At 33.0% G+C, this 12077-nt stretch overlaps 1 protein-coding gene across 8 annotated transcripts in view; it reads left to right on the top strand.

Annotated features, from left to right (window-relative positions):
• Window positions 1-9120, top strand: part of Rcor3 (REST corepressor 3) — a 45143-nt gene extending 36023 nt beyond the window's left edge. For 6 of the 8 annotated variants that reach the window (XM_026387362.2, XM_026387363.1, XM_026387361.2 and 3 more), the window contains 2 exons: window positions 5474-5715; window positions 6189-9120. In XM_026387362.2, coding sequence (XP_026243147.1) covers window positions 5474-5715; window positions 6189-6533 — 587 coding nt within the window. In that variant the 3' untranslated portion in view covers window positions 6534-9120. The remainder of the gene's footprint in view (window positions 1-5473; window positions 5716-6188) is intronic. The other 2 variants (XM_026387365.2, XM_026387364.1) reach the window with 1 other exon arrangement.
• Window positions 9121-12077: the final 2957 nt, after the last annotated feature.

The following is a 12077-nucleotide window of genomic DNA, read 5'->3' as shown; positions in this document are numbered from 1 at the left end:
TTACATGAAGCTGGGCTGGGGATGTGGCTCAAGTGATAGTGCACTCGCCTGGTATGCGTGGGGCACTGGGTTCGATCCTCAGCACCACAAAAAAATAAAATAAAATAAAGATATTGTGTCCACCTAAAACTAAAAAATAAATATTAAAAAACAACAATATGAAGCTATCTGTGTCCAAAATAGTTGTTTAGAGTGAATTAAAAAGTTCCATTTTGTCTTATATTCCCACATAATGCCCAGAATTATGTCTCATAAGTAGTATAATTCATATGGTAATATCGATTGTACCTGAGTCTTGGTGGTTATATAATTGCAGTGTCTAGCTTAATGTGTAGTTTGCTATTAAGAAGCTATTTATCAGGCAGTATTTTCTTTTTTATTATTTTTCTTTAATCTTTATTTATGAGAAATTTTTATGTAGTTTTGCACTAATGACTTTTTATTTTTGCAACGCAATAATAAATTGTTTTGATATTAACACATTTTAATTTGTAGAGCATTTTATATTTAAGACATTTTATACAAGTATTCTGACTTGACACTCATTTGTAAAATGCTTTATTTTCTTGCTCATAGTAGTCTATTTACAGTGACCTGGAGAAAGAAATAATGACTCTAGTGCTACTATTAATAATTATAACTGTTACATAAACTCTCTTGTTGTAACTTTTTAAAACCAAACACATTAAGATCATTTTTTTTTCCTAGGGTTTAAATATATCTTTGTCACTTTACTTTCCTAACCTATCTACTTAGATTTTTTGTTAAGTATATGATAACCATTTAAGTAAGCTTCTCCTTCTTTTTTTCTTAATTGAAAGGGGAATGAGGAATCAAGCTTAGATTGAATAGTAATGTCTGCTTATACTTCTGTAATCTATTGATTTATTATGTTCTTTTTAGTTCTACCTATAATTTTAGTAACATTGTTCAAAGATCCCCAAGTGGGTTATCATTAATGCTGCTAATTTAGTTCATTTAAAGTATCTATCAAGAATAGTTATACAATTTCTGTCATCTGTTCTAGTCTTAGCTATCTAAATTTTACATTATAACAAATTAATAAGAGCAAGACCAATCATGATCTTCCCATATTTTTGTTAATGGTAAACTATTATCCCTGTTTGTATCATATATATAAATATGTGTCTTATATATTAATGTTTATATATAAATATCTTAAATTATAGTACAAAAACTCTTTTAAAGTTTATAAGGGGGTAGCAAGCATGCTAAACAATATTTGCCTTTTTTTATTTTAGGCCACCTCTTAAATGTATTCATTTCCTGGTTATTAGTGCTAATAAAAATATACATATATAGATATGCACATATGTGTGTGTATACACATACACACTCCCCTGTTAAAATTTTTATGCTCTAATTTTATCAAGATCCCAATTTTAATTTTTAGTTCTTTTAAAACAAAAAGTGACAGAACTATGTTCAAGTGGTGTGTTTGCAGTAAAATTTTCCTTCTCTTTCTATAGTTTATACATTAGATCATTTTAAAGAGGAAATAAAGTTGCAGATCTAGAAATTGCTTCTTTCGTTTGACATTTGATAATAATGTAAGGATAGTAAACATGAATGATCAAAAGGAGGTGGAAATAGGAGATTCATACCTTTGCATTTGAAAGGCACACTTGTGCTTTAGATAATTCTGTTATAACAAATCCCCCAAGAATGAAGGTTAAAGAATAGAACTGTAAACCCTCTGATGCACTTACTTCAAACAATCAACAATTCAAAATTTCCAGCATTTTTGCAATGAAATTTAACTTATAACAAGGGAAGGTGAGAATACATATATAGAAGAGATCTAGAAGAGAAAAGATAGATATTGAAAAGAAAATACATGATTTTGACTTTCAACTCTCAATTATATACAGGATTCATTGTTCTACTGCTATTGATATTTTCTACCTTCTTTAACATTGTGTATATGAAGAGATTTACAGGCGGTTCAAAGAAACTCATGTTCCCAAGTGATTAAAATTTATGTCTTAGAGATTGAAAAGAACCACAATCCTACTTTCTAGATGTCACTCTATTACTGTTGTTTCAAAATTGGATTATTGATAATTATGGATTATTTATAATTCCCAACTATATTAAGTACTTGCTCATTTAAGAAATTTTGGCATAGGAAGAAAAAAAAATTCCCTGAAATTTTAATACCTAGAAGTAGCTTGCAACAGTTAATGCTTTGATTTTTTGTGTGGAGTGTTTTTTTAAGTCCAAATTTAGCTTTTTAAACATACAAAAGCAGCTGTCCATACTGTCACTTCCAAATAAAAAGACAAATTCAGATTCCATGTCCAGTATTGGGAAACAGCATATAAATGGTTCCTGAAGGTACCATCTTGTTAGCCAAAGCTCAAAACATGAATGGACAAACTCCACTAATTTAAAATTTGAGATAATGTAGACAATGGCTATGGTAAAGTCTTCACTATTAATAACAATATCTTCTTTGGCAAACTAAAAGTATAAACAACAAGTGTGAAAAGAATTATGTATGTTTTATGTTGGGTAATGTAGAATACTGGTTGGAGCTTTCATAAAATAACAAAATATCTTAACGACAATATTTTTATGTTAATTCCCAAAACTCAAAAAATATATATTAAATAGTATAGAATATCATCTGCCAGCATAGGAAGTCAGGTTGTTTTAACTTTGAAGTGATGTTTAGAAACTTGATTAAATATCTTTTTTTTTTTCTTCATAGGAAATTTATGTTTCTCCAAATGTATATTCCACTGACTCTTGAAAATTTTAATTAGCAATTATGGTTCACATGTACGGACCTTTTATATCTTTAGGAAGATATTGACTTAATCATCATCTTTAACTCCCTTGTTGAGAAAGCAATCAGATTGCTTTTTGATTAAAAACTATGAAAAAAAGAATGGGCCACTTGTCCCTAGGTACAGATCGGAACTCAGATAGCTGTGATGCTGTAGTTGTTAAGTCATTTGTTCCTCATCACTACCCCTGATAGGTGTCCTCTACAAGCTTAATTGGGGATTTCTTCTCAAAAAGCAGTTCCAGCAAGTTAGTTGGCATTTCACTAGACTTTGCCTAGTTGTGGACCGACCACAGTAAAGAGCTTTAAGAATTACATCCATTTTCTAGCAAAAACATATTGTTGAACAGTGTCATCAGGAGTATGAATGTGATAAAGAAGATTATCATGTATGTCTCTTGTGGTTTAAGGGGCAAAAATATAAAATAAAGCCTAATTTTTTAAAAAAAAACATATTTCCTGAACACTTTTTGCAGACTTAGCATTGCAGTAATGCTTGTGCTGATTTGCATCCCATAGGTCAGTACTTTCAACCTTTTTCACATCATGTACATAGATGAAAATTATAAAATGTGTCAGAACACAGATAAATAGATGAGGCTTCTCCAGTTCTGAGAAGACTGCCTAGGAGCTCTGGCTATTACAGCCCCTAGCCAGTCATCCTGCAAGTGAAAGGGATTATTTTTTGTGCATGCTTGTTCTCAGGACACTGATTGGGATCCAGCCAAATCAGAGGTCTGCGTATGATCTGAGCCCTTAGGTTTTAGATAGATATACAGGAGTTAATAATAACACACCTGGGTGGCTTGGAAGAAGTCCTTCACATCCAGGTCTCCAGAAAAAACTAAAGCTCTTATGAAAAGTAAATATGACAATATTGGTGACACGGTAAGGTCCATTGAGCAAGGAAAATTAAGAAGTAAAAGAGCAAAAGGAAGATAGTCAGAAGAAGACAACTTTGGAATTTATTTTGCAATATTTGGAATATATTTTGTAAACCAGATAAGTATTATATCTGCAGACTTAGAGTAAGAGTTATTCTTAAGGTCTAAACCTTTTCTTATTTAAAGTTTTTATTTGTAATCTCCCATATTCAGGTTTGGCCATTTCTAGAATATAAATTAAGTATTGTTTATAAAAATTAGAACATTGATGGAGCACAGTATCTGATTTCTGATCAATAAATATTCTTCAGCACAGCTCTCAAATTTATAAATTAGAAATAGCACAGAAACTTGGTCTTTTACAAGCTACTATTCTCTAAAGTATAAGTAGTGGAGAAGTACTTGAATATCTTAATAGTAACTATTACTGTGAAGTAATCTGGAATCTATTGTCCAATAAGCCCTCAGTGTAAACCTAGTCACTGTTAGAATTCCTCTTATATGTGAAGTTCAAATTGGAGATCAACCTTTAGATTTAAAGGGAAATAAATTCATTTGTGTTGATAAAATATTGAAAACAATGTCTGTCATTATTACTTTTTGTTATAATTTGAGAACAAAGCAAAGGAGCCTAGCTTACAAACCCAAAGCTCTGCATTTAAAATAGGATATAATTATAGGTAAATGATGGCAGACTTCCCTCCAAATTCTCTAAGGTAAAGAAAAGAACTCCCTGTGGATCAAGTTCGGCTAGTTGAATATAGCCAGAGATGCTTGTTCCTCAGGAGCAGAATTTAAAAACAGAATTAGGTCACATTATGGGTGCTTTCGGGTAATTGGGGATTTCATATTAATTGATATCAATAAGAATATAACTAGCCTTTCTGCTGGGATATTTTATATTTTGAGCTAAGTGCATCTGTTTCTAGAAATGGGTCCATAAACTTCTTTTAGAATTCCTTTAAGAGCAAATTAGTATCTATTTTAAATTCTATAGCATAATCTGAGCTTCATAAATCAATTACTATCCTTCATTATAATGAAATTTTCTTAATGAAAAGTTCTCAAATAGCAGAGTACACACATTGCTTCTAAGAGCACTACTCTAACCTTATTTAAGCTATAAAGCATAGTTAGGAATCCTCCTCACGCAGTCTTTAGAACTTATAGATGAGTTAACATCCAACTGATTCTCAAAAATACCTTCCCTTTTTTTAATCCATCAGATTGTGATAATTCTACTTTTATATTTTAATTCTTATTTCTTTTTGTTGGTATCCTGGTGGGTTAGTAATTAAGACCAAAATTATAGTGGGGGAACCCTAAGGCTACTCACTCAGTCCATTGAGGGGATAAAAGAGATGGCTCATTCCCATCCAGTTTTGTTTACAAACGGTGTTGCTCAAATTTAGGTGACTGGCTACTAGGGAAATAAATGAATGTGGAATTGAGGATGGAACAAAGAATTCAATGCTTTACAATAAATGGACTGTATTTGAGAGTTCAAGAGAGGATTGGAGAAAATAACTGAGTATGTAAAAAAATGGTAAGTTTCTGATTGTTCAGTTGAAGGCAAGTGGCTGGCTCAATGAAATGACCTAATTGATAGTTTTCATCTGTGACCCTGATATCTTAGCCTCTGTCTCAGAATTGAAAAATGAGCAGAGTTTATCAGATAGGATTTCATTGCTGGTATCTTTGGTGTGTGCATGATTTATAGTACACACAGCTCTCCTTACTGATCCTTCACAGGTGTATTATTTACTTTGCCTTCCAGGTGTCCGCAAATATGGTAAAGATTTTCAAGCTATTGCAGATGTAATTGGCAACAAGACTGTTGGCCAAGTGAAGAACTTCTTTGTAAACTACAGGCGTCGGTTTAACTTAGAGGAGGTATTGCAGGAGTGGGAAGCAGAACAAGGAACCCAGGCTTCTAATGGTGATGCTTCTACTTTAGGGGAGGAGACAAAAAGTGCTTCTAATGTGCCATCAGGGAAGAGCACTGATGAAGAAGAGGAGGTGTGTTTGTGTCTGGAATTTGAGCTAATATGAGTTGAGGAGTCACCATTTTGTGTGGTGTTCTGTAAGGTTAATTTGTCAGAGGATTAGCTAAATGAGCATGAAAGGTTGACAATACACTTACTCAGTGGTGCATCTCTCGTGACTCTTAAGTCATAATGACATGCTAATTTCTGATCCTAGCAGAATGGAGAGTGTATTGTTCTTCCATAGTCTTATTTTTATTTCCAGTGTTAAGCTGTTTACTAATAAAGATGCCTGTTTGGTAGCCTCGTTGCTTTTTTTTTGTTGTTTTTTATTTTGTTTTTTGTTTTGTTTAAAATAAAAGAAGCTTGTGCTTCCAATAAACACTGGTGTTATGTTTTTGTTTTGTTTTGATTTGTTTTGTTTTTCCTGTGACAGCCCAATCTATATTGTATTAAGTTCATTAGGACTTACATCTCATACATGTATTTTTGTTTCCTCACCTCTAGGCACAGACCCCACAGGCTCCTCGGACTCTGGGTCCATCACCTCCTGCCCCATCATCCACTCCAACACCAACAGCCCCCATTGCCACTCTGAACCAGCCTCCACCACTTCTTCGTCCAACACTGCCTGCTGCCCCTGCTCTTCATCGGCAGCCTCCTCCACTCCAGCAGCAGGCTCGGTTCATCCAGCCCCGGCCAACTCTAAATCAGCCTCCACCACCTCTCATTCGCCCTGCTAATTCTATGCCACCCCGTCTAAACCCAAGACCAGTGTTGTCCACAGTTGGTGGTCAACAGCCACCATCACTTATTGGAATTCAGACAGATTCACAGTCCTCACTGCACTAAAAATTAAATTGGACAGTGCTACAGTAACTTTTCACCCCATCATTATACCAGTGCTCATCTGACTGATGCAAAAGAGGAAAGAATAATCCTTCCTAGATGCTGAGGCTGCGAACTAGTTCTGAGGCAGTGGGCTGGCATAAGTGGATGTCTAAGAAATTTTTCGGTTCAATAATATGTTATAAAACAAAAAGCCTCCAGATAGCCTCCTTTCTAGAATATGTGTTCACCAATGTGATCTCATAAAAGGAAAAGAAAAAAAGGATTTAAGTATTCTATATACCAAGGGTCTTTTTGTTTTGTTTTTACTGTATTTATTTTATTGAGATTCTTTATATTCCTGCCTCTTCATAGTCAAGGCTCTTAGTATAAGAATGTTGACTTAGTAATTGTGAAAACTCCTTAAGTTTCTTAAGTTAAGGACGTTTGGCTTTTTTTTCTTTTATTTAATTTTTTAAAAACATTTTCCTATGTTAGGAGTGCAAGAATAAATAGCCTGCATTTCAGATTTTGATATATGTTCATTTAATTCATATTTAAGAAATTATAGCTGCATGTCCCTTTTTTCAAAATGTGTTGCTTTTTTTTCTAAAGGAATTCTAATTCCTTTAAAAGAAAGCAATTTAATCAATTGCAAAGCAATTATATGAAATCACAAAGAATGTACTGAATCTACTAACCCTTTAACATACAGTTTAGGGTCCTAGTGCAAAGTCCTTATTTAAAGGTCATTGACCCCCATCATCTATCAGTAGTAATAAGTAAATTGGAATAATAATTTTACATACAAATGAGGACTTAATTTATTGGAATATAGTGTCTTTAAGTTCCTTGAAAATGTTCATTTTGAAAAGAATTCATATTTCTAAATGCCATTTGCTTTTAACTAGTTGTTGCCTACAATTGAGGTCTTTAGAAGAGAATTATATTTTGTCAGTTATGTAGAGACAATGGTTTTGGAAGCATTTATTTCCACTACCCTTTTTGTGTTTAGGTTATTACCCTCATATTTATTAGTAGAGTTTGCATTTAATATGAAGGGTGTTTTCTTGATAAATCTCTATTGTACTATTTGGATACAATTGTTTATTCCTTGCAGCTAACCTACTCATGGGTTTGGTTTAGGGTTAAATCATCAACATTTCATAAAATGAATTTTTAGAATTTGTTCTGCATTATCTAAAGATGTATTAGTATATAGTCACAATTGTGCTGTTAACTAAATACAGAGACCCCTTTTTATAAAGAAAAAGACTTCAGGTCATCTTAATTCAATACATAATCATTAAGCACCCACAAAAAATATTTTACAAGTGATAGTATTTCAACAATGTGTTACTAATATTTTTTATATAATGATTTCATATTGGAATCATGACTTGTGCAAAGGGACAGATTTGCTATACTAGTGGAACATAAGACTAAATGTTTGCACATTCACATTCTCATCACATTTAGAACTACTTCACCAAATAGTCAACTTCAAAAGTACTAATTTATATTTTGAGAGGTCATGTATTCCCAAAATATTGGAAAAATGGTCCCTTCCATTGGCTCTACAGCCTTAAAAGAGCTATAGATTTAATTTCATCGGTTCCTTTTTCTTTTCACATTCAGACCAGTTTCTTCTTAAGCACCCTGTGTTCTGGAATAACCAAAACATTTTGCAGGATAAGTCTTTCTTTCTCATTGGATCATTGTTGAGGCCTGGATAATAACCAGATGAAATTTAACTGACTTAAAATTCTTAATAGTATAGAATTTATACTTATTTTTACTTTAAAAGCCATGGGGGACAGTTATATATCTTAAAATATCTAGAGCATTTTTAAAAAGCACTTAGATTGTCTTGCATATGTGCATACTATACCTTGACAGCTTTTATTGTCTTGTCTCTTGTCAGTAGACCTTCAGTACACAGTATGTGGGCTATGTCAGTCAAGTTGGTCAGCACCAGCATCTGTCCAGCTGTTCGGTATATTGTGATTCATTTAAAATCTGTTCTATCCCAAACATGGGCCAAGGTGCTGTATCTGAGGGATGTGCTGTAATTTTATTTACATACATTAGAGCGCACAGTAGAAAATCTTAGCTTCATTAGTAATATGACACATGTATATAGTGAGATGTCTTTATTATGTGCTTTGCATATTTTGTAAATATTTTGCACGTCATTATTTTCCTTTTTTGTTTAAGCAGTGTTTGGCCTGGAAGAGTGATATGCTTGCTGCTTAATCAAAGGATTAAAGATTTAAAGATGTCTATGTCTTCTATTTTTATATAATTTCATGTTGTATGAGGATTAGGACCTCTTCACTGTGAAATTCTAAATATTGATTTTTATAAAAAAGCAAAATCTAGAAATCTTTTAATGACCATTTTCATTAATTCTGAGGTTATCATTTTTGAAAAATCTACACCAAAGTGTTTTATTACATAACTAAAAATAAATCACAATATTGATGCATCTGGTAAAATTAATGAAAAAATATTTTCTCTAAATGATTTAATTCCATTGTAATATGGATGGAGGTAAAGGTAAGTTATAATCAAAATATGTTCTTCATCAGTGAACTTACAAATAAGTGAGTAAATGAGAATATAAAATAAAGATGAAAGAATCATTTTCTGTCTTAATATGGGCCTATATTCTTTTTAGGAATATATGTAGAGAGCAAACCAAGAATGTGATAGTCATTATTTTATAAAAATCAGGACTTTTGTTTGGTTAAAAGTACCAAGTTTAGTTATTAAATGTTATATTAATTTAATGTTCCTTGTTATCAAAAGAACATTACCCACAAATATTAAAAACTGGTAACTAGTTAACACAGGTCTATCAGGATTCCCTAAAAAGAAAATAATCTTACAACTCAAAGCAGAATTTGCTTTTCTCTGAATAATTCCCAAAGATAAATTATAAATACATTATTATTACAGGAAACATAAGGAAAAGAAACCAAATTGTTTTGATTTTTTTTAACTTAGAGATTATAGATTTTATCACTTAGAAGAACATAATAGACTAAATGAATACAGAGTCCAAGTATCAAGTTTGAGAAACTTGACTGTATTAGAAAATATCGAAAAGAAACTAGCTCATTTTTATGACAGCTGATGTATGGGAGTATATAAACAGTTTTCTTTTAGGAAAAATAGGTCACATAGAACTCACCCCAGTTTTCATCCCTATCATAACTTTTTTGTGAAGGAATGTTATTGCAGCAAAACAATGGTGTTTGGAAGTTAAAAGGAATGCAAAGTGAAATTATGTCTGAAAGGTCATGTGGACTTATCTACCTTTTTTCTGCTTTCTGAGCCCTATATGCTTAGGGGAATAAGACTAGAAATTATTGTTGGACTGAGATATTTGCCACTTGCTGTTAAACTACTGATAAAGGAATGAGTATTTCAACTGTGGTAACTTCTTAAACTTTAGAATCCTAAAGGAGGAATTTGGATGAGCAGGATCTAAGGAAAAAAGTAGCAAGATTGAAGTGGTGAAGTGGCAAAATTGAAGGGCAGTCTTTACAATGTAAACAACATATAAGTTAATGTTCCAGAATGCTTTTTATAAAATGTCTTTTTCCTTTAGATTATTTTAAGAAAGGTTGGATTTTTGTTCTGCACGATTTAATTTTATTTATATGTATAAGGTACGATTACCAATAATTAATAAGATCCTGAATAATACAACAATATAAAATGTCTCTTTTTAGAGTGCTTCCTAGCTTACTGCTCCTAACAGCTTTCTTATTTGACAAAGATTAGGCTTGAGGGCTGGGGTTGTGGCTCAGTGGTAGAGTGCTTACCTAGCATGTGTGAGGCACTGGGTTTGATTCTCAGTGCCACATATAAATAAACGTCCTTCGACAACCAGTATATTTTTTTAAAAAAAATTAGGCCCACCCAAACTAATTTTTTTTCACGTGCTGGCTGTTCACACCATTTGGTTTGCATATACTGCATGGTTGCCCCTCTACCTCTTACAGGATGTCTCTTTTCCAGTTTCACCCTGAACAAAGTTAAATAACCTTTCTGAGCCTCAGTTTCTTCATTTGTAAATTGAGAGACACTATAATTGCCCAGTATACTTAGAAAACTATACGTGTCTTACTGCCTTCTTAATAAGGAAAATGTATATTTTGACATTGATATATTTTTTTCAGTGCAAAGAATTAAGTGAATTCTAGGTGAGGTTGATGGGTTAAACATACTTATTTTCTTTTCTCCCAAAGTCTCACTGAAATAAACACAAAAACTGAAATAATCCAATCCTTAACAGTGCTGGATATCCAGAGGAGATCCCCTACTAGCAAGTAGGGGACAAATTTATAACAAAATCCTTCGGAATTAGAGAATGTCCCAATTCCATAAAGGTAAACAATAGCATGGGAAAACAGTCACACTTTTTTTAAAGTATCCCCAAATAACCTCAAAGATGTGGAGCAGCTCCCAGTGATTCCTGCCCCTTTGTTTTTCATGCCTTTATAGGGATAGACCTAGTGACTTGACTTCTAGCCAACAGAATCGAGAAATGGTGATGGATGTTACTTACATGATTAGGTTATATTAGGATTCCCTATCTTGATAGCAGACGCTTGCCTTTTCTGTTTGCACATTTTGATGAAGCAAGCTGACATAATGGGGAGGCCCTTGTAGCAAGGAGCTAAGGAGAGCCTTCTGCCAAACCAGCAAAGAACTCGGGCTCTCAGTTCAACAACCTGCTAGGAATTGAATCCTACCAACAACTATGTTGTGCACTTGGCAATTGATCTTTCCTCAGTTGGGCCTTAAGATGACAGGAGCCCAGCCAACAACTTAATTATAGCCTGTGAGAAACCATGAAGTAGAGAACTTGGCCAAGCTGTGTCAGAGCTTTACTCACAGAAACTCCCAATTAGAGTGTACTGTTTTGAGCTGCTAAATTTGGGGGTAATTTGCTTTGTAGCAATTAAAAATAATACAGTAAATAAGTATATACCATGTTAACACTCATCAAAAGGAAGTTGAAGTTATTAACGTCAGGCAAAGATTTCAAAGCAAAGAATATTATCTGGGATAAAGATAGTTATTTAATAATGATAAAGTTGTTCATCAAGAGGATCTCTGTTAAAACTGCAAGAAGAAATAGGCAAGTCTACCACTATAGTCAGTGTTTCAAAATCCATCTCTTGAAAATTGATAGTGTAAAACCAAAAAAGTCAGAATATTACTTGAAAACACGTACCAGTCACCTTTACCTAATTGAAACTAGATAGTTCTACCCAACAATTACAGAATATTCTTTTCATGTGTACAAGAAATATTTCCAAGATGGATCATATTCTATGCCACAAACAAGTTTTAGTAAGTGGAAAAAGGGTTCAGATCATCCAAAGTATGTTCCCTGAGCATAATGGAATTAGAAATCGACAACAAGCTGGGTGTTGTGACACGTGTGCAATCCCAGAGACACAGGAGGATTGCAAGTTCAAAGTTAACCTTAGCAAGTTAGGCCCTAAATGACTTATCGAGACCCTGTCTCAAAATCAAAAATATAAAGGA

The sequence above is a fragment of the Urocitellus parryii genome, chromosome 9 (genome assembly GCF_045843805.1).
Source record: "Urocitellus parryii isolate mUroPar1 chromosome 9, mUroPar1.hap1, whole genome shotgun sequence".
In the NCBI taxonomy this organism is placed as follows: domain Eukaryota; kingdom Metazoa; phylum Chordata; class Mammalia; order Rodentia; family Sciuridae; genus Urocitellus; species Urocitellus parryii.
Note: the sequence above shows the minus strand (reverse complement) of the source record. Positions and strands in the feature narration are given on the sequence as shown.